The sequence below is a fragment of the Callospermophilus lateralis genome, chromosome 10 (assembly GCF_048772815.1).
Source record: "Callospermophilus lateralis isolate mCalLat2 chromosome 10, mCalLat2.hap1, whole genome shotgun sequence".
NCBI classification, from domain to species: Eukaryota; Metazoa; Chordata; class Mammalia; order Rodentia; family Sciuridae; genus Callospermophilus; species Callospermophilus lateralis.
The window spans coordinates 53,671,344-53,690,959 of record NC_135314.1 but is presented as its reverse complement, the minus strand read 5'-3'; the positions used below and the strand labels follow the sequence as shown (position 1 = coordinate 53,690,959).

Sequence of the window (19,616 nt, the reverse complement as noted above, 5' to 3'; positions counted from 1 at the left end):
CAAAATATGTCTCTCATCATAGCAGCTAATGTATTTCAGTGAAGTAGCTGAACAGTACAGAGCTGATTATAAAAATGACCTAAGTATATGCAATTCGATATTGGGCCAGGTGTGGTGGCACATATCTGTAATCCCAGCAACTCAGGAGGATTGAAAGTTGAAGGTCAGCTTTAACAACTTAAGGAGACCCTGTCTCAAAACAAAAAATAAAAAGGGCTGAGGATATAGGTTAGTGAAAGAGTGCCCTGGGTTCAATTCCCAGTTTAAAAACAAAACACACGCACAGAAAAAGAAAAAAGATACAATATTTTCTTTACAAGTATGCACTGTAAGCATTAAAGAATAAAGTACACAAAAAGCTCCTTGTTAGGAGAGATAAATTGATTCTAATTGGGTAAAATTTTTCAAAGTAAACTAAAACTTCTATAAAATACCTTTCCAAATTAAATTAAACCTGACCAATCACCTCCCCGACCCCCCGCCCCTGCTCTTTTTTGGTATCAGGGATTGAATCCAGGGGTGTTTTACTGCTGAACCACATCCCCAGCTCTTTTTATACTTTATTTAGAGACAGGGTCTGGCTGAGATACTTAGGGCCTACTAAATTGATGAGGCTGGCTTTGAACTTGTGATCCACCTGCCTCAGTCTCAAAAGCTGCTGGGATTACAGGTGTGTGCCACCATACCAGGCCTGTCAAATTCTTATAATATCATAGAGAACATTTTTTGGAGGGGGGAGATGTACCAGGGATTGAACTCAGGCACTTGACTACTGAGCCACACCCCAACCCCTATTTTGTAATTTTATTTTATTTTTTTTTGATAGAGAATCGAACTCAGGGACACTCGGCTACTGAGCCACATCCCCAGCCCTATTTTGAATCTTTATTTAGAGACAGGGCAACTTTATTTAGAGACAAGCAACTCACTGAGTTGCTTAGCACCTCACTTTACAGAGATTGGCTTTGAACTTGTAATCCTCCTGTCTCAGACTCCCAAGACACTGGGATCACAGGCGTGCACCACCGCACGGAGCCTGATATCTTCTTATATCAAGAAAACTAAATAATTAATACAGTTGTTTACAAATTATTCTGTAAAAGGTACAAGCATACTGTGTATTATAACTGTAGCTGATTCCTCATGAGCCTTGCTACAATAATACCAAAGACCTAAAGAAAAATACTCACCCCAGTTGCAAGTTCTTCACACTGCTGCTTCTTGGAAGCTAGATCCTGGGCAGCCATCTCCAGGTCATACTGCATAAGTTCATGTTTCCTGCACACAGCCCTGGGGATGAAAATAGTGCTGCCATTTAACTTTTTCTGGCTTCTCCTTTAACATGTTAAGAAAATTTTTGTTTTCAGGAGTACAGGGAAGCATTCACAATTCCTTACTAGTTCTGACATTTACTAGAGGAAGAGAGAGAGTGAGAGAGAAAGAGATTCTAATACAGAAATGAACAACATCAAAATGTCAAGAATCCTCTTTCCCCCACTCCTACTATCCAGGCACAACTCATGTACAGCCTTCTAGAATTTCTTTTTTTGGTACCGGGGATTAAACCCATGGGTGATTAACCACTAAGTCACACCCCCAGCACTTTTTTGTATTTTATTTAGAGATGGGGTCTCCCTGAGTTGCTGAGGGTCTCAATAAATTGCTGAGGCTGGCTTTGAACTTGAGATCCTCCTACCTCAGCCTCTTGAGCTGCTGGGATTATAGGGGTACGCCATCATGCCTGGCTTCCTCTAGAATTTAGATAGGCATTTACAAAGTTCACACATTCCAAATGGTTCTGCAACTTTTCTCACTTATATATGCCATGTCAATATACATTAATTTTAGGAACTGCACAGAATCCACTGTATTCAGCAACTTTCTTTTCCTTGGTGACTTGAAGATACTTTGGTGAAACTAACTGCTACTGAAATCACTAAAGGAAAAAAGCTAACAATGTGCAAGTGTTTTAAACACCAATTACTTAACAGTTATACTACTCTTCTGTTTTCCTAACAGAATTCTTATATTGTTTTTTTGCAATAGGGAAACTGATCAAAAGTCACCTCTTCCAGAAAAATGATTAATTTCCCTAAACTGAATAGAAAAAAAAACCACAGTAATTAAAAAAAAAAAAAAATCAAATAGGATTATCTAGCAGAGAATTCTGTTGGTTCCAAAGAAAATACCATAAAAACATGGGCTGGGGTTGTGGCTCAGTGGTAGAGCACTTGCCTGGCAGGTGGGAGGCCCTGGTTCAATCCTCAGCACCATAAATAAAGAAACAAACAAACAAACAAATAAATAAAATAAAGGTTATTGTGTCAACTACAACTAAAAAATATTTTTAAAAAATACCATAAAAACAGAAGCAATGTCCTTGATATTAAAAAGTTCTAAAAGCTACTATGCTAAGGAATACAAGTATGAGAAAAATGCAGAATAAAAATGGCAATATACAACCCAGTGACAGTGCCACACAACACTCCATCTGTATTTTGCTCCCAATCTTCAAATTGGAGAAAGCAGAAAAAACAAATACACAGATGAACATGCCTGACACTGGCAGGTTTTATCGCTATGCTGTTTCAAGGACAGGCCTTCTCTTATAATTTTACGCCTAGCACTCTGCAACACAGAGGATACAATAAGAACTCATTCACTATCTGAGGGAATGAATTTATTAATTAATTTATTTATTTTAGTTGTAGATGGACACAATACCTTTCTTTTTATGTGGTGCTGAGGATCAAACACCATGCCTCACACGTGATAGGCAAGCATTCCACCACTGACCTACAGCCCCAGTCCAAATTAATTCATTTAAAAAGCACCTTACTATCTGTATTCTACACAAATACAATGAGAGTGTGAGGATCAATCACAGGACTGCATCTGGAACTTTCATTAATTACTCACCGTAGTGCTTCTGCATAAAAAAGGTACTCCTTTAACTGATCTGCATAATGTTCTTCATCTTCCAAAATATCATCAATAGAAGATGCATACCTGTTTTTAAAAACACTGTATTAAATGAGTAACTTTCACCGGGACACAAAGCATTAACATTCTAAAAAAGTGTTTTTCAAAGTATGATCCGCACCACTGACTACCGGTCAGTGACAAATTAGGAAAAGTGAAAATTATCATTTAGAAACATTAATGGCAATTTGTAATTGGTATGCTAATTTTACTGAATTTTGCCGAACTGCAAAGATTTAGAAATAAAATAAACAAATAAAAAATAGTCCTTCTTACAAAGAAAACCTGATCTACTGGAATCTTGTTTATTTTAAATTTTTTAATCTTTTTTAGTTGTTGATGGACCTTTATTTATTTATTTGCATGTGGTGCTGAGAATCGAACCTAGTACCTCACACATGCTAGGCAAGTGCTCTATCACTGAGCTAAAACTCCAGCCCCTCTACTTTTGGAATCTTTTGTTCAAAGAGATTATAAAATGGCTATAAAATCCATAAAAAGTATGAGTTTGGTATAATTGGTACACACATTTTTGGTTGCAACTATTTATAGTAATACCAAAAAGCTGCAAGGGGAAAAAGTAAATGAAAATAATAGAAATTGGGGCTGGGGCTTATTTCTGATCTCTTAATAATAATTTATAATTAAAATTTTATCAAAGTAATGTCTCACCTGTTGTTTTTATTTCTGATTACACTGTAAATTCTGTAAACACAAGGGCTATGTGTATATAGTGCTTCTCTGTCATTATAAGAGGCATCTTTCGAATTAATTCTAATCCCTTAGAATGAAAATAAAAAGTACATATAGTTTATGTTTCCAGGCCTATTTCAGCTATACAAATAAACCACATTTACCAAAGTTGTAGAACAAAATAAAACTATGTTCAAGTTCATTTGAAAAGCAACATATTTGGGGGACTTACAAAAGCAGGTAATGTATATATTATGTAATTACAAACCTGTATCTACTATTGTGAGGAATTTTATCTATGTAACCGACAAAGTCTTGATAACTACTGTTAAGAGCAGGAGAATCTTAGGGGCTAGCTCAGTGGTACAGTGGTTGTCACAAAGCCCTGGGTTTGATCGCCAGCAGAAGAAAAAAAGAAGAGCACTTGAAGAATTTAAAAATAAATAAATAATTAATTAATTAAAAAGAGGAAAATCTGGCTTTAGTTCATAAATCTAAATCTATGCTTTTAGAAGAATTAATGTTAAGAAATGAACAAAAAAAGGGGGACTCGTAGGGCTGAGGGCTTGAAGATTAAAAATTATAATGTAGGGATAATCTGTCATATCATGTCCTCAGAGAAGAATAAATGGTATAGACTTTAAGATATCTATACTGAGAATAATTTTTAACATGTCAATAAATGATCCTGAATTCTTGCAAATACTAAAATGCTAAATTAACAGAATGCAGGAAAGCTTATGAAAAAAATAGCCAGTAAGCTTGAATATGGCCCAGAGGAAAGCCCTATTTATATAAAATATTTTTTTTTGCCCCCACCATAGCTTTAAGATAGAAATGACTAAAACTATATGTAACTACAGTGTACAATGTGATGTTTTGATATAAGTACACACTGTGCCAGGATTAATTCAAGCTAATTAACATAGCAGTCACCTGACATACTTTTTTGTATGAAAAAATTTAAGATCTATTTTTTGTCTTTTTTTTTTTTTTTTTTACTGAGTTGTAGGAATTCTTTAATATATTATGGTTAGAAATGCTTCTTGGGCTGGGGATGTGGCTCAAGCGGTAGCGCGCTCGCCTGGCATGTGTGCGTCCTGGTTTCGATCCTCAGCACCACATACAAAGATGTTGTGTCTGCCAATAACTAAAAAATAAGTATTAAAAATTCTCTCTCTCTCTCTCTCCCCTCTCTCTTAAAAAAAAAAAAAAAAAAAAAAAAAAGAAATGCTTCTTCCCATCTATGGTTTGCCTCTTCATTATCTTTTTTTCCTACCCCCTGCAGTACTACTGAGCTACACTCCTGGCTCTTTTTTTAATTAAAAAGAATTTTTTTGTAGTTGTAGATGGACAGTATGTCTTTATCGAAGAATGGATGTGTTAATCCATGAACATGATTATTTAGGTCTTCTTTAAGTTTTTCATTCAGGCAATGTTTTATATTCAGTGTAGAGGTCTTCTAACATCTTTCATTACATCAATCAGTAAGTATTATGTTTTGATGCTATTATAAACCATATAGTTTTAAAATTTTTATTTTCTAATTGTGGTACCAGGGATTAAAACCAGGAGTGTTCTACAATGGAGCTATATATCCAGCACCCACTTTTTAAAAATTTTTCTTTTGGGGCTGGGGATGTGGCTCAAGTGGTAGCGCGCTCGCCTGGCATGCGTGTGGCCCGGGTTCGATTCTCAGCACCACGTACAAACAAAGATGTTGTGTCCGCCGATAACTAAAAAATAAATATTAAAAAATTCTCTCTCTCTCTCTCCTCTCTCACTCTCTCTTTAAAAAAAAAAAAACTTTTTTTTCTTTTGAGACAGAGTCTCACTAAATTGCTGAATACTGTCTTAAACTTGAAATCCTCCTGCCTCAGTCTCTGGAGTTGCTGGGATTACAGGTATGTACCACAGCGCCTGGCAAAACTATTGATTCTGATATATTAATCTGATATCCTGACCTATTAAAATTCAGTTTTTAGTTCCGTAGGTTTTTGGTTGATTTATTGTGATTTTCTAAGTAAACAATCTTATTGTCTGTGAACAAAGAAAATTTTACTTTTTTCCAATATTTATGTTTTTTACTTAATTTTCTTGCCTCAATTCACTGAGTAGAACCTGCAGTAAAATGTTTATTAGGAATGCTGAGCACAGGAAACCATATCTTGTTCTTGACCTTAGGAGAAAACATCAGTATTTCACTCTTATTAATTTATTTATTTTGAGATAGGGTATCTCTATGTTGCCCACACTAGTTTCAAACTCCTAGACTCAAGTGATCTTTCCATTTCAGCCTCCCAAGTAGCTAGAACTATACCTAAGTACCACTGTGCCCACCTAAGTATAACACTAGACATGAATTTCAGACAGAAGAAATTCCCTTTTATTTCTAGTTTGATGAGAATTTTTAATTAAATGAGTGTTGAAATTTGTCAAATAAACATTTCTACATATATCAAAATGAGTATGCAGGTTTTTATCTTTATTCCTTTAATATATGAATGAGAGTAATTTTTTTTTTTTTTTTTTTTTTTTTGGGGCAGGGGTTGGGGAGAGACCAGGGATTGAACTCAGGGGCACTCAACCACTGAGCCACAACCCCAGCTCTTTTTGTATCTTTTTTTAAAGACAGGGTGTCTCACTGAGTTGCTTAGTGCCTTGCTGTTGCTGAGGCTGGCTTTGAACTGGCAATCCTCCTGCCTCAGAGGCCTCCTGTGCCACTGGAATTATAGGTATGCACCACCATGCCTAGCAAGACTAATTTTTTTTTAATATTTATTTTTTAGGTGTAGATGGACACAACACAATGCCTTTATTTTTTTATGTGGTGCTGAGGATCGAACCCTGGTCCTGCTCAGGCTTGGCGAGCGCTCTACTGCTGAGCCACAATCCCAGCCCATTTTTTTTTTAAGTTGTTGACGGACATTTATTTTATTCACTTATTTATATGTGGTGCTGAGAATCGAACCCAGTTTCTCACACATGCAAGATAAGTGTGTTTTTTTTTTGTGATCATTATTTTTTTCTCTTTTTTTAAAATTTTATTGGTTGTTCAAAACATTACAAAGCTCTTGATATATCATATTTCATACATTTGATTCAAGTGGGTTATGAACTCCCATTTTTACCCCGTATACAGATTGCAGAATCACATCGGTTACACATCCACGTTTTTACATATTGCCATACTAATGACGGTTGTGTTCTGCTATCTTTCCTATCCTCTACTATCCCCCCTCCCCTCCCCTCCCATCTTCTCTCTCTACCCCATCTACTCTCCCTTGATTTTTTTTACCCTTTCCCCTCACATCCTCTTATATGTAATTTTGTATAACAATGAGGGTCTCCTTCCATTTCCATGCAATTTCCCTTCTCTCTCCCTTTCCCTCCCACCTCTCGTCCCTGTTTAATGTTAATCTTTTTCTCATGCTCTTCCTCCCTGCTCTGTTTTTAGTTGCTCTCCTTATATCAAAGAAGACATTGGCATTTGTTTTTTAGGGATTGGCTAGCTTCACTTAGCATAATCTGCTCTAATGCCATCCATTTCCCTGCAAATTCCATGATTTTGTCATTTTTTAGTGCTGAGTAATACTCCATTGTGTATAAATGCCACATTTTTTTTATCCATTCATCTACTGAAGGGCATCTAGGTTGGTTCCACAGTCTAGCTATTGTGAATTGTGCTGCTATGAATATCGATGTAGCAGTATCCCTATAGTACGCTCTTTTAAGGTCTTCAGGGAATAGTCCGAGAAGGGCAATAGCTGGGTCAAATGGTGGTTCCATTCCCAGCTTTCCCAGGAATCTCCATACTGCTTTCCAAATTGGCCGCACCAATTTGCAGCCCCACCAGCAATGTACAAGTGTACCCTTTTCCCCACATCCTCGCCAACACTTGTTGTTGTTTGACTTCATAATGGCTGCCAATCTTACTGGAGTGAGATGGTATCTTAGGGTGGTTTTGATTTGCATTTTTCTGACTGCTAGAGATGGTGAGCATTTTTTCATGTACTTGTTGATTGATTGTATATCCTCCTCTGAGAAGTGTCTGTTCAGGTCCTTGGCCCATTTGTTGATTGGGTTATTTGTTTTCTTATTGCTTAATTTTTTGAGTTCTTTGTATACTCTGGATATGAGGGCTCTACAAGATAAGTGTTTTACCACTGAGCTACAACCCCAGCCCCGCAAGACTAATTTTTAAATATTAAACTAACTGTGCATTTTGAGATTAAGTCAGATCTACACACAGAAAGCATAATATAAATTCCAGTAAACCTGATAAAAACAGAAGCCTAGAAGTCACTAACACTCCCCCACTCAAGTTCACCTCAGGTTTATGTTAAATTTTCTAGGTACTCACACATCCATATGATGACCAGCACTCTGTAGCCCATCACCCATTTCTTTTTCTATAGCACTCCATTCACTGGAAGAAAGATAAAACCAGAAGCATCATGAACTAGAGATATGGAATATTATTAAATAGAATCCTTTACAAGATTATTTCCTAGCTAGCTTTGAAATACTTTATAGTATCCATATTTGGATTTATTTTCTGTGACTCAAATATGCTGTTTTCCCCTTAAGTTTAATAATTAACTGTAAGTGAAGGCTTCAGAGTTGGTATCTGCTACTTAAAGCAAGGTAAGTAACATACAAAACAGCTTATACTTATAGGTAACATTCTTTAATCCTAAAGATTTAAATTAGTTGAGGAGTTTTTAAAAAAATGGGGTGCTACTTTTAACTACTTAATCGTCATCTCTGGGACATGTGTAGTTTTTTTTTTTTTAGTTGTAGATGGACACAATACCTTTATTTGTTTATTTTTATGTGGTGCTGGGGATCGAATTCAGTGCCTCATACATGCTAGGCAAGCACTCTACCACTGAACCAAAACCCTGGCCCAACGTGTATTTTTAAATGCTCACTGGATGATTTTGATGAACGTGACATTGTTCTATAGCTAATAATAAAAAAAAGGCACTGTACAGAAACATTAGGTGCATAGTAAAACTTTAGTAATAATTTGCATGTTGCATGAGAAGAAACACCGATCATTTTATTATTATTTCTGTGAAATATTTCTCATAGAAAATTCTTGTTATGAAACTTATATGTGATATTATCGTAAACTGGAAAAACAAACCTATAATCCCAAATACAGGTTGAGCATCTTTAATCTAAAATGAAGGGGAGGAAGAGAAATAAATAAAAATCGAAACACTTCAACTTTTGAAACTTCCGGAATGCTAACATGATGATGCAAATGGAAAACTGTATACATAACTTCACGTGGTAGGTGACAGTCAAAACACAGGTGTACTAAAAATATGGCATGATACTACCTTCAGACCATATGTAAAAGGTAAATATGAAACAAATTAATTTCATGTTTAGATTTTGGTTCTATCCCCAAGATATATCATTACACATATGTGAAGATGCCAAAATCCAAAACACTTCCAGTTCCAAGAATTTCAGGTAAGGAATACTTAATCTGTACTAAGGTATGACATAATTTTAGTCCCTCTATGTTTTTATTTGTGTATTTTAATTTGGCTGCAATTATATTGTATAAGCAATTTTGTGTTGTGTGTTTTCCCCATACCATTACATTTCCAACAATTTTTCTAAACACAATTTCAAGTGGCAACCCACAATCTTTTGAACCATTTTCCTGCTCATACAAGGCTGTTTAAGTTTTTGTTGTTGTTGTTGTTAAAGAATGTATAATAAAAATGGTAAGGAACTGGGGTTGTAGCTCAGTGGTAGAACACTTGCCTAGCATGCATGAGGCACTGGGTTTGATTCTCAGCACCACATTAGATAAATAAAATAAAAAAGTAGGGCTGGGGTTGTGGCTCAGTGGTAGAGCGCTCACCTGGCATGTGCAAGGTTCTGGGTTGGATCCTCAGCACCACATATAAATAAAATTCAGGTATTGTGTCACCTCAACTAAAAAATATTAAAAAATAAATAAAAATAAAGAAGTACTGTGTCCATCTACAACTAAAAAAATTTTTTTAAATGTTAAATACTGGAGCTGGGTTTGTGGGCTCAATGGTAGAGTGCTTGCCTAGCATGTGTGAGGCACTGGGTTCGATCCTCAGCACCACATAAAAATAAATAAATAAGAATAATTAAAATATACATTTAAAAAAATGTTGAATACCGTTTTTTTTTTTTTTTTTTTTTTTTTGTGGTGTTGGGAATTGAACCCAGGGCATGTGAGGCAGGACCTCTACCAACTGAGCTATATCCCCAGTCCCAAATACTGTTACTCTTTTAATACGAAGTTTTTATATCATAATCTTGAAATATCAGATTGTATGCTTATAGTACCAGAAGGAAAAAAAAATCACATGATTTTTACTACTGTCAAAGAAGCAACAAAAACATATGCATCTCCAATACAAATGTATAGTTATAATTAAAAGGTAAAAGTAGGTAACATTGCTTCCAAGAATTTTCTTGGCTTATATGTTTATGCTCAAAATAGTAGAGCAATCATGAACTTTTTTTAGTGTTTTGATGTTTACAAAATGGCTTTTAAATATCTATCTGTAGATCCAAAGCCACATTTCTATGCCCACAAGACAATTCTGCTTTAATGTACTTTTCTCACTTTAATCTTTTTTTGGTGGTGCTGAGAATCATATGAGGCAAACACTCTACCACTGTGCTACAAACCTCTCATTTCAAATTCAACATATCTAAAACTTAGATTGTTATTGTGAGATAATGCAATAAAGGTTAGAAGTGAAATAATTGGGTTATAAGAGTCTTAACCGGGCTGGGGTTGTAGCTTAGTGGTAGAGCACCTGCCTTGCATGTGTGAAGCACTGGGTTCAATTCTCAGCACCGCATATAAACAAGTAAACAAAGGTCCATCAATAACTAATAAAATATTTTTAAAAAAAAAAGAGTCTTAACCTAATCAGTGCATTAATTCTCTGATAGGGGTTAATTTGGTGGTAACTGTAGGCAAGTAGGGTGTAGCTGGACGACTTGGATCCCTGAGCTCCTGCCTTTGAGATTTATATTGTGTAGTGGTAAGGTGAACTTGCTCACTCTCTTTCTCTCAGCTTTGTGGTGCCATGTCCTAAAGTGCATTCCTCTACCACGCTTCCATCATGATGTTCTGCTTACCTTGGAACCACAGCAAAGTAGCTGGCTATGTATGGACTGAGACTTCTAAAAATTATGAGCCCCCAATTAAACTTTTCTTCCTCCAATTGCTCTTATCAGGTCTTTTGGTCATAGCGATGAAAAACCTCACTGAAACACTACATCTTTTCAAGGAAAATAAAATCTGAGAGTTTGGGAAGACATCAAGTGCAACAAGCCGAATGTATACCATGGTGATCACATCAATGTAACCATTCAATCATGTTAATGGAAATAATGGACCATCCAGATGATTATCTACTGAATGTCCCATAGGTATTTATCTAATTTTTAGCATTTTGTTATTGGTACCACCTCAAGATCAACATAAAAGAATTTAATTCTTTTGATTCCTAAATAAGACTAAAACTTAGTGTGAGGAAGGCAAGACTTAGTTAATTTTTTTCTTATTCCTATTAAATAGTTTAGTGCTTGATAAATACTTAACATTTATAGTTGCAGGTAAAATGAACCAATTATGAACTAATAAATTTGAAAAAATAAATATTTACTAAGTTCTATGTACAAACCTCTGGTAGGTATCAGAATGATCAAAATGAAGACTTTTTCCCTCAAGGTCTAGACCTTTGCTACTCAAACTGGTTAAGCAAAAAACTGGAAGTTTGCTAGAAACATAAAACCACAGGACTCACTCCAAATCTACTAAAGCAGAATGGGCACTTTACATTCTTGCCTCTCTAATAAAAGTTCATCTATTAATTACAATAAATGTGCCACTTTTGAGATGGTCTGATTTATGCTAATTTTCAAGATATCTTTTTTTTAAAAAATATTTGTTTTTTAGTTGTAGTTGAACACAATACCTTTATTTATTTATTTATTTTTTAATGCTTTGCTGAGGATTGAACCCAGGGCCTCACACGCACTAGGCGAGCACTCTACCACTGAACCACAACCCCAGCCCCTCAAGAGATCTTAATTGGCTGATTTTTATCTTTTTCAAATACTGAGTATTGAACCCAAAGGCACTCTTATCAATGAGCCACATCTCCAGCCCTTTCTTTTAATATTTTGTTTTGAGAAAGGGTCTTACTATATTTCCCAGGCTGGCCTCAAACTTGTAATCTTTTTGTTTCAACCTCCCAAGTAACTTGGATTACAGGTTACAACACCATGCCCAACCATCTGTTAGTTTTTAAATAACCACTGTTACCAGGCTTAACTGGAGTTATGGTTTGGAAATATAATAAAATCAGAAATGACTCATGTATCTAAATCTAAAAGCAATTGAGGAGGCTGAGTCGAAGGACCAGTCTCAGCAACTTAGTGAGGCCCTAAGCAACTTGGCAAGACCCTGTCTCAAAATGGTTCAACGGTTAAGAGCCCCTGGATTCAATTCCCAGTACCAAAAACAAACCAAAAAAAGTCTATATTTTTACAATGCCAATAGCCTTTCTTCAATAAAATATGTCACATTGCTAGGTGTGGTGATGGATGTTTGTGATCCCAGCAGTTTGGGAGGCTGAAGCAGGAGGATCAAAAATTCAAGGCCAGCCCCAGCAATTTAGCAAGAACCTACTTCAAATAAAAAAATTTTAATAAGGCTGGGGATATGACTCAGTGGTTAAGCAAAAAAAGGTCTACTTTCTAGACTAATAAAATCTTCAGATTTTACATCATAGATTTTTTTAGAAAAATTGTAATTGTTTTTATTTAAAATTTTTATATAATACTTACCTGAAAACTCGTCCATAATTCCCATGTACTTTATATACACCATAGAGTCGATCTGCTACTCTCTGAAACCAATATTTAACAAAAATTGCTATCAGGTTAAAGTTATACACAGTTCACTTTAATAAAAAAAAAATCATCCTCAAAAAATCAAAAGCCCCCACACAAAAAACAATAAAAACTCTGTTTTGTATAATAAACTTGAAAAATAGAGAAAAAGAAAAATATAATCTCAAAAAACCAATCATAAAAAACTCTAAAATAGAACTAGTGCTGCCCTACCATAATTATATTATGCCTCAGTAATTCTTTATATTTTTTTTAATTTTTATTTTTTTGTTTTAGTTGTAGATGAACCCAATACCTTTATTTTTTTATTTTTATGTGGTGCTGAGGATTGAACCCAGTGCCTCATGTGTGCTAGGCAAGCGCTCTACCACTGAGCCACAACCCCAGCCCCTGCCTCAGTAATTCTTTATATGTGTAGTTTTTAACTGCTACCTTTAAATCTTCTATAGCAAGAGTGGTAATATTTTTATCTAGCAGGTTAACATTATCTTTTAACAAATAACACTTGAAAGAGCTGTATAAAATTCCACTGAATAGTATATACAAACTTTCTTTTTTGGATAACCTTGTTGGGTATTTAGTTATCTGAATTTTTTTCAGAATTATAATGTTGTAATATGGGCTGGAGTAATGGCTCAGTGGTAGAGACATGCCTGGCATGTGTGAGGCACAAGGTTGGAACCTCAGCGCCGCATCTAAATAAATAAAATAAAGGACCATTGACAACTAAAAATATTTTTTAAGATGTTGTAATAAGCACCTCTGAAAATAAGTGTTTTTCCTTTAGACTGTTTCCTTATGATAAAGTCCCCAAAGTGGAATCCTTAGGGAAAGGAAATACATATGTTCAGTTCTATTGATCCACAGTTTTATACATAAATGCTGATATACTTCTATAAGGCTTTTGTCAAAAGATAACTTCCAACTGACAAACATATTAGATATTTTAATATCAACAGAATTACAACTTAGATCACCAAGATGAAATGTACACTGCCTAGACAGTCACATAAATTTTACAAAAGACAAAACAAAATATCATGTGGTAAATGTTTCAGTTTATCATCTTCAAAAGTATTACATACATGAGCTGGAAGACCAAATGGCAATCATATATAAAATCCTAAAAAAAAAGTTTTGGTATATAGTTTCTAAATGTAAGCTCAGAGGATTAAGTGAGCTACTTGACTCCTTATTCAAACACAAGTAGTTTCAGGATTTAGTTATTAACTGTACAGCAGATTTTAACCATTTCAAGACTTCAGCTTAAAGTGAAAGAAACATCATTGTAAAATATAGGTGTAGGTGTTAAGAGGATCATAAAAGGTTTTGCTTCTGTACTTGGCCTGCTTTGAAGGACATACACCCACAGAGAAGGGGTCAACATGCTACAAGTTCACTGCTTATTTTTGTAAATCAAATATTACTGCAATAGTCATGCTCACTCATGTTAGCTGGCCTGCTTTGAAGGACATACACCCACAGAGAAGGGGTCAACATGCTACAAGTCCACTGCTTATTTTTGTAAATCAAATATTACTGCAATAGTCATGCTCACTCATGTTAGCACATCTATGGCTGCTTTCACAGCACAGCTAAAGAGATGTGACAAGGTGAAATAGCCAAGAAAGCCATAAATATTTACCAGGCCGTCTGCAAAATAAGTTTGCTGATCCCTACACTAGACTCAGCTTTCATGACAAAGCTCATACTCCTCATTCTACCTGAAACACTTTGACATTGTCCTCAGATCACAAAACTGATCTCTCTGAGATATCACATCCCAGTTTATTTTTTGGGTACTCTATATTGTTAAATCTGACTCTCTCCCCCCCCCTTCTTGAAGTGATTCCATCATAAAGTAAGTTAGGGAAACACTGAGGTAATAAAGTAAAACAGGTTCTTTGCCTATAAGACTTTTCAGATTTTTTAAATTTTAAGATATATTTATTTGTAGATGGACATAATACCTTTATTTTATTTATTTATTTAAAAATTTTGTTTTAATTGTTGATGAACCTTCATTTTATTTATTTATATGTGGTGCTGAGAATTGAACCCCGTGTCTCACATGTGCTAGGCAAGCATTCTACCACTGAGCTACAACCCCAGCCCAACTTTTTAGATCTTTAACATCATATATGAATAATGACTATACAAGTCAGAGATGATTTGCTGTAGGGAACATCTTACAGTACTAACACTCCAAAGAATATATGATAGATAATGTAATTTTACACCACTAACTTTTCTAGATCTTTGCACTTTCAGACATTGAAGTATCTTCCTAAAAGCTGACAGTCATTCTGTCATTTCAAGATATTAAACATGGAAGAGAAAGAACTTATTAAATAGGTATTTTTAGCAACCTAAGTGCACAGTGCAGATCCACAATAATGTTCAAAGAAAAATTTTGTGAATCCCAGGTATGAATGGTTGTTTCTTAAAGTAAATCACTCCTGGAGCTGATACAAAAGAAGATTCTATCATGCAACTAGAGCTCTGTGTATATAGGTCCACAGGGTGTGACCCAAAGAGGAAAGTCTATCTACCTCAAAGATATGAGTGACCACTTATGTGGAGGCTACTCTACCCATGAACAAGGCAACAAACACTCTGCAGTTGTTATTGGACCAACAATGTTTCTGGTATGAATTCTTCAAAGATGGAAATAAATTGTTCTAGCCAACTAAAACATAGAGTGAATCTATAGATCATTAGGCATTAAGAAAGAAGATAAAACTAAGAAAAACTACAAACTTAAGACAAAAAAATTATCAATTTTAGAGAAAAGGAAAGACAAAAATGTCCAAGAAATAAAACATGAATGATTAAAACCTGAAACCGAACTGATTCAACGGTTGTTGATAATCAAAAAACTGGTGCTAGGGGAAATAATTTAGTCCAGACTGCTCTTCAGATTAATTTTCTTGAGAAGTCTTTCTTTTAAAAAACTAATCATCAGAAAATTGTCAGGAGAGAAGTGACACATAGCAAATCTTGTGACAAAGAAATATGACAGCTTCATCTGATTATCCTTCCTCAATTGGGAATACCTTCTTTGTCCTTCACTAAAGTAGTAGGTGATTTAATACTCAAAAAGACAAAGCTTGGGGCTAGGATTGTGGCTCAGCGGTAGAGCACTCCCCTAGCATGGATGGGACCCGGGTTCAATTCTCAGCACCACATAAAAATAAATATTAAAAAAAAAAAAAAGACAAAGCTCCATGACATGTTAGTATATGATGTTACTTTAAAAATCTGAACATGGGCTGGGGATGTGGCTCAAGCGGTAGCGCGCTCGCCTGGCATGTGTGCGGCCCGGGTTCGATCCTCAGCACCACATACAAACAAAGATGTTGTGTCCGCCAAAAACTAAAAAATAAATATTAAAAATTATCTGTCTGTCTCTCTCTCTCTCTCTCTCACCTCTTAAAAAAAAAAAATCTGAACACATATAGCTTTCTTCCCCCTTGATTCTCCTAAGAAGTTTAAGATTATGAAATTTATTTATTTATTTATTTATTTATTTATTTATTTTGTGGTTCTTTTTTTTTTTTTTTTTTTTGAGAGAGAGAGAGAGAGAGAGAGAGAGAGAGAGAGAGAGAGAGAAATTTTTTAATATTTATTTTTTTAGTTCTCGGCAGACACAACATCTTTGTTTGTATTTGGTGCTGAGGATCGAACCCGGGCCGCACGCATGCCAGGCAAGTGCGCTACCGCTTGAGCCACATCCCCAGCCCTATTTTGTGATTCTTAATACACCTTTATACCATAATTTATCATATCTCTGATAAGGTATGTTGACCCCAAATTCGCATCTTCATATATGTATTTTGTATAATGATGAGGGTCTCCTTTCACCATCCATGCTATTCCCCTTCTCCCTCCTTTTCCCTCCCACCTCTATTCCCTATCTAGAGGTAATCTTCCTCCCTTGCTCTCTCTCCCAAGATTATGAAATTTAAAGACTCCTGATACCTGCTGTCAAAACGGTTTCCAAAAGAGCTGTAACACTTTATATTTCCGTCATCAGGAAGCATTTCAAAACATTAGATATTACCTTCTTTATAAATGGCTAAAAAGTAATATTAAATAGTATCTCAATGATTGTATCTTAAATTATGAGAATATTAGCAAAGTTAAACATCTCCCTCCCTTTTAAATTTGATTTCCCCTAAGAGGTAGCACAGGGTAGCAAGAAATAAAAAATCGGGAGTCAGTCATATGCAAGTTCTTTAGGTTCAACTTTGGAGAGTTTATTACAATACTCCAAGCTTCTGTATTTTATCTTCCTTTATGAGATGTGGAAATGATCTTCATCATTGACTTTATAAAGATTAAATAATGTTTGTCAGGTTCTGGCAACAAGCAGGATGACTCAATAGGTGTGAGTTCTCTTCTCTTATGCTACTTCAATTCACATCCTTGGTCAATATATTATTTGTCTAAATTCTGGTTCCACATGTATATTTACTGTGAGATATTGGGCAAGTTATTTAACTTCATTTGCCTCTTTCCTAATCTGTAAAATGGGAATAATAACAGTACTACCTTCCAAGGACTACTGTGAGAATTAAGTAAGGATATTATTATGCTTGAGTACCATGGCTTACATACACAGTGATAAATGTTAGATATTGGTATTATTGTCCTTTTACTTTAGTTCATAAAGCACAGTTCTGACTTTTGCCTCCTAATTCTGTAAGGCACGTATTCAGGTAGCAAAAATTTAGTAGCTGCTATGCACCAGGCAGGTTTTATTCTCATTTTCCATCAATGAAAACAAACTCTGAAAGGTTACTGGATTTGCCTACGGATACAGTAAATGGCAAAGACCAGTTTCAAATTCAGACCTTCTTAGTTCACGGTCAACTGACCTTTCTGGTTGTTCTATTTTGACTTCTTAAATATTTAACTCTAATCCATCTGTAACATATTTTTACCTGAGTTTCAAAAGATTTCTTGACAAAAAAAATAGTCAATAATTCTATTTTCTCTTCATCTATTACTAATTCATCTTCTGTCTCATATACCATCAACACCTTCTTCTACACTTGACACTATGGCTCTTATGAAAAGGTCCTGGTGGTGCTTTCTGAATGGTTGCAAGCTTCTGTCAGTGAAGGGCATTAATGTCCGTTTTTAACTTCATGTCATTTTTCTCTTATTGTCCATGTCTAAAAGTCCTTTCTCCAAATTTTGGAATACTGTGTTAAAACCTAAGCTATTTGGAAGGCATCATGTATTTTTCATTGATATTTCTCTCACTTATTAAAAAATCAAGTGCTGCCTTTCCTTTCAAGATCTCACACTGTCTTTCATGTCAATAGTTTCTGAAGCATGTTTTCTTAAAGTATAGGATAAATATATAAACCCAGAATTCTCTTACTTGCCTATTACAAACTCCTTGTGACAAAGTCACTTTGAAGGATCTTATCGCATATATATGACCAACCAGATCCTCTTGGTTAGTTAAAATTAAATATTTGAAAGCAACTTATGACTTTTTTTTTTATCTTATTAAACATAAAATTGTCAGCCTACACATTTATATATTCACTCAGGATATTTTAAGTCTATGTGTCAGATAATATTCCAGGGATTTAGCAGTAAGAAAACAAAGTATCGGCTCTTATGGAATTCAAATACATTAGTGGGGAAAATCATTAACGATCATTAAAGAAAAACAATGTCAGATAGTGTTGCCACAAGGACATCAGCAATAATAGAATGACAAGGAAATGATACTCTAAATGTTTTAACATTTGATCAGCCAATATGAGAATCTTCGGAAAGATATTCTTCCTTTAGTTTATTTTTCTATACTATTATAGAAACCTTTAAACATACAGAAAGTACAGAGTACAAAAGGATATAACTCCATTTCTCACAGAGAACAAAAGAATTTTCCTCTACTTTCTAACACTCAGCTTCAACAATTATGATATATATAGTCAATCTAGTTTCATCTAAAAGTGCCCCCAACTCTCCACTCATGAATCATCAGTGGACTCTAGTAAAGTAAATCCCAGACAATACATTTCATCTGAAGGGGAGTACAATCAGCACAGGATGACATCCTAGATCTGGTAACCACCCAGTCTCTTTCAAAGCCACTGACAGAATGAAGTTCTAAGATACCCTCTAGGTTACCCTAAGGACAAGAATGGATGACATAACATTTTTCCAGGCATTTTAATATACTGAAAAGCATTCTTCCCCATGTCTACTATAGCCAACCTATATGGCTAAATACAATGATTATTCCTTAATTTCTAGTTTCTTTGTCATGGCGAACTACCGTCCCAGTAAATGTATTTAGTAGAATTTAAGAGCCCAGACACAGGATAGTCTAATCTCCATAAACTATTCCACAGACCTTCAAGAAGGGGGAAAAATACCTGGAAGTATAATTATATTATTATATATACATCTAAAATTCTACACTTAATTATATTTCAACATTCACTGAAATGACAGGCCTTTTGACAAGATGTCAAAACAACTATACTATTATAAACCATGAAGAAAATAATTCTTCGAGGGCTGAAATTCTTCAAGTTGTTAATGACAGAAAACATTTTGCATTTCTTTAAAAAATGCAGCTTGCATAATGAATATACCACATAGGAATGTAAAAATCAGTTATTCATCAGAAATACCACCTATAATTTAAAAGATGATTAAATGACAAGGATCTTCCTTACAAATGGAAAAAGCTCTAGGTCCACTTACAGCTCTGACTCGAAGAAGATGTGAGATGACCGACTGTAGTTCATCACTGTAGTGTTTCAGTTCAGTAAATCTCCTAAAACAGGAAATAAATAAAACATCATTCTTCTCATGAAAACAAGCAGTCTAAGGCTGAAATATAAAATGGCAGTTCCTAAGAATAATGAAACTGGTTCTATATAACCATATATATACTAGCCCTGAACACTTACATAATAATATAAATACAAAAACTCTACAGTTAAATAACATTTTCTTTTGACAGTTTA

The 19,616-nt window shown here is 34.9% G+C and overlaps 1 protein-coding gene across 1 annotated transcript in view; it reads right to left on the bottom strand.

Moving 5' to 3' along the window:
- The window catches only part of Snx4 (sorting nexin 4), a 62,613-nt gene that overhangs the window by 7,167 nt on the left and 35,830 nt on the right, over positions 1-19,616 (bottom strand). The window contains exons 7-11 of the mRNA XM_076867514.1: positions 19,351-19,423; positions 12,547-12,608; positions 8,039-8,104; positions 2,920-3,009; positions 1,191-1,290 (exon numbers count right to left, since the gene is read on the bottom strand). Of these exons, the coding sequence (XP_076723629.1) occupies positions 1,191-1,290; positions 2,920-3,009; positions 8,039-8,104; positions 12,547-12,608; positions 19,351-19,423 (391 nt within the window). The remainder of the gene's footprint in view (positions 1-1,190; positions 1,291-2,919; positions 3,010-8,038; positions 8,105-12,546; positions 12,609-19,350; positions 19,424-19,616) is intronic.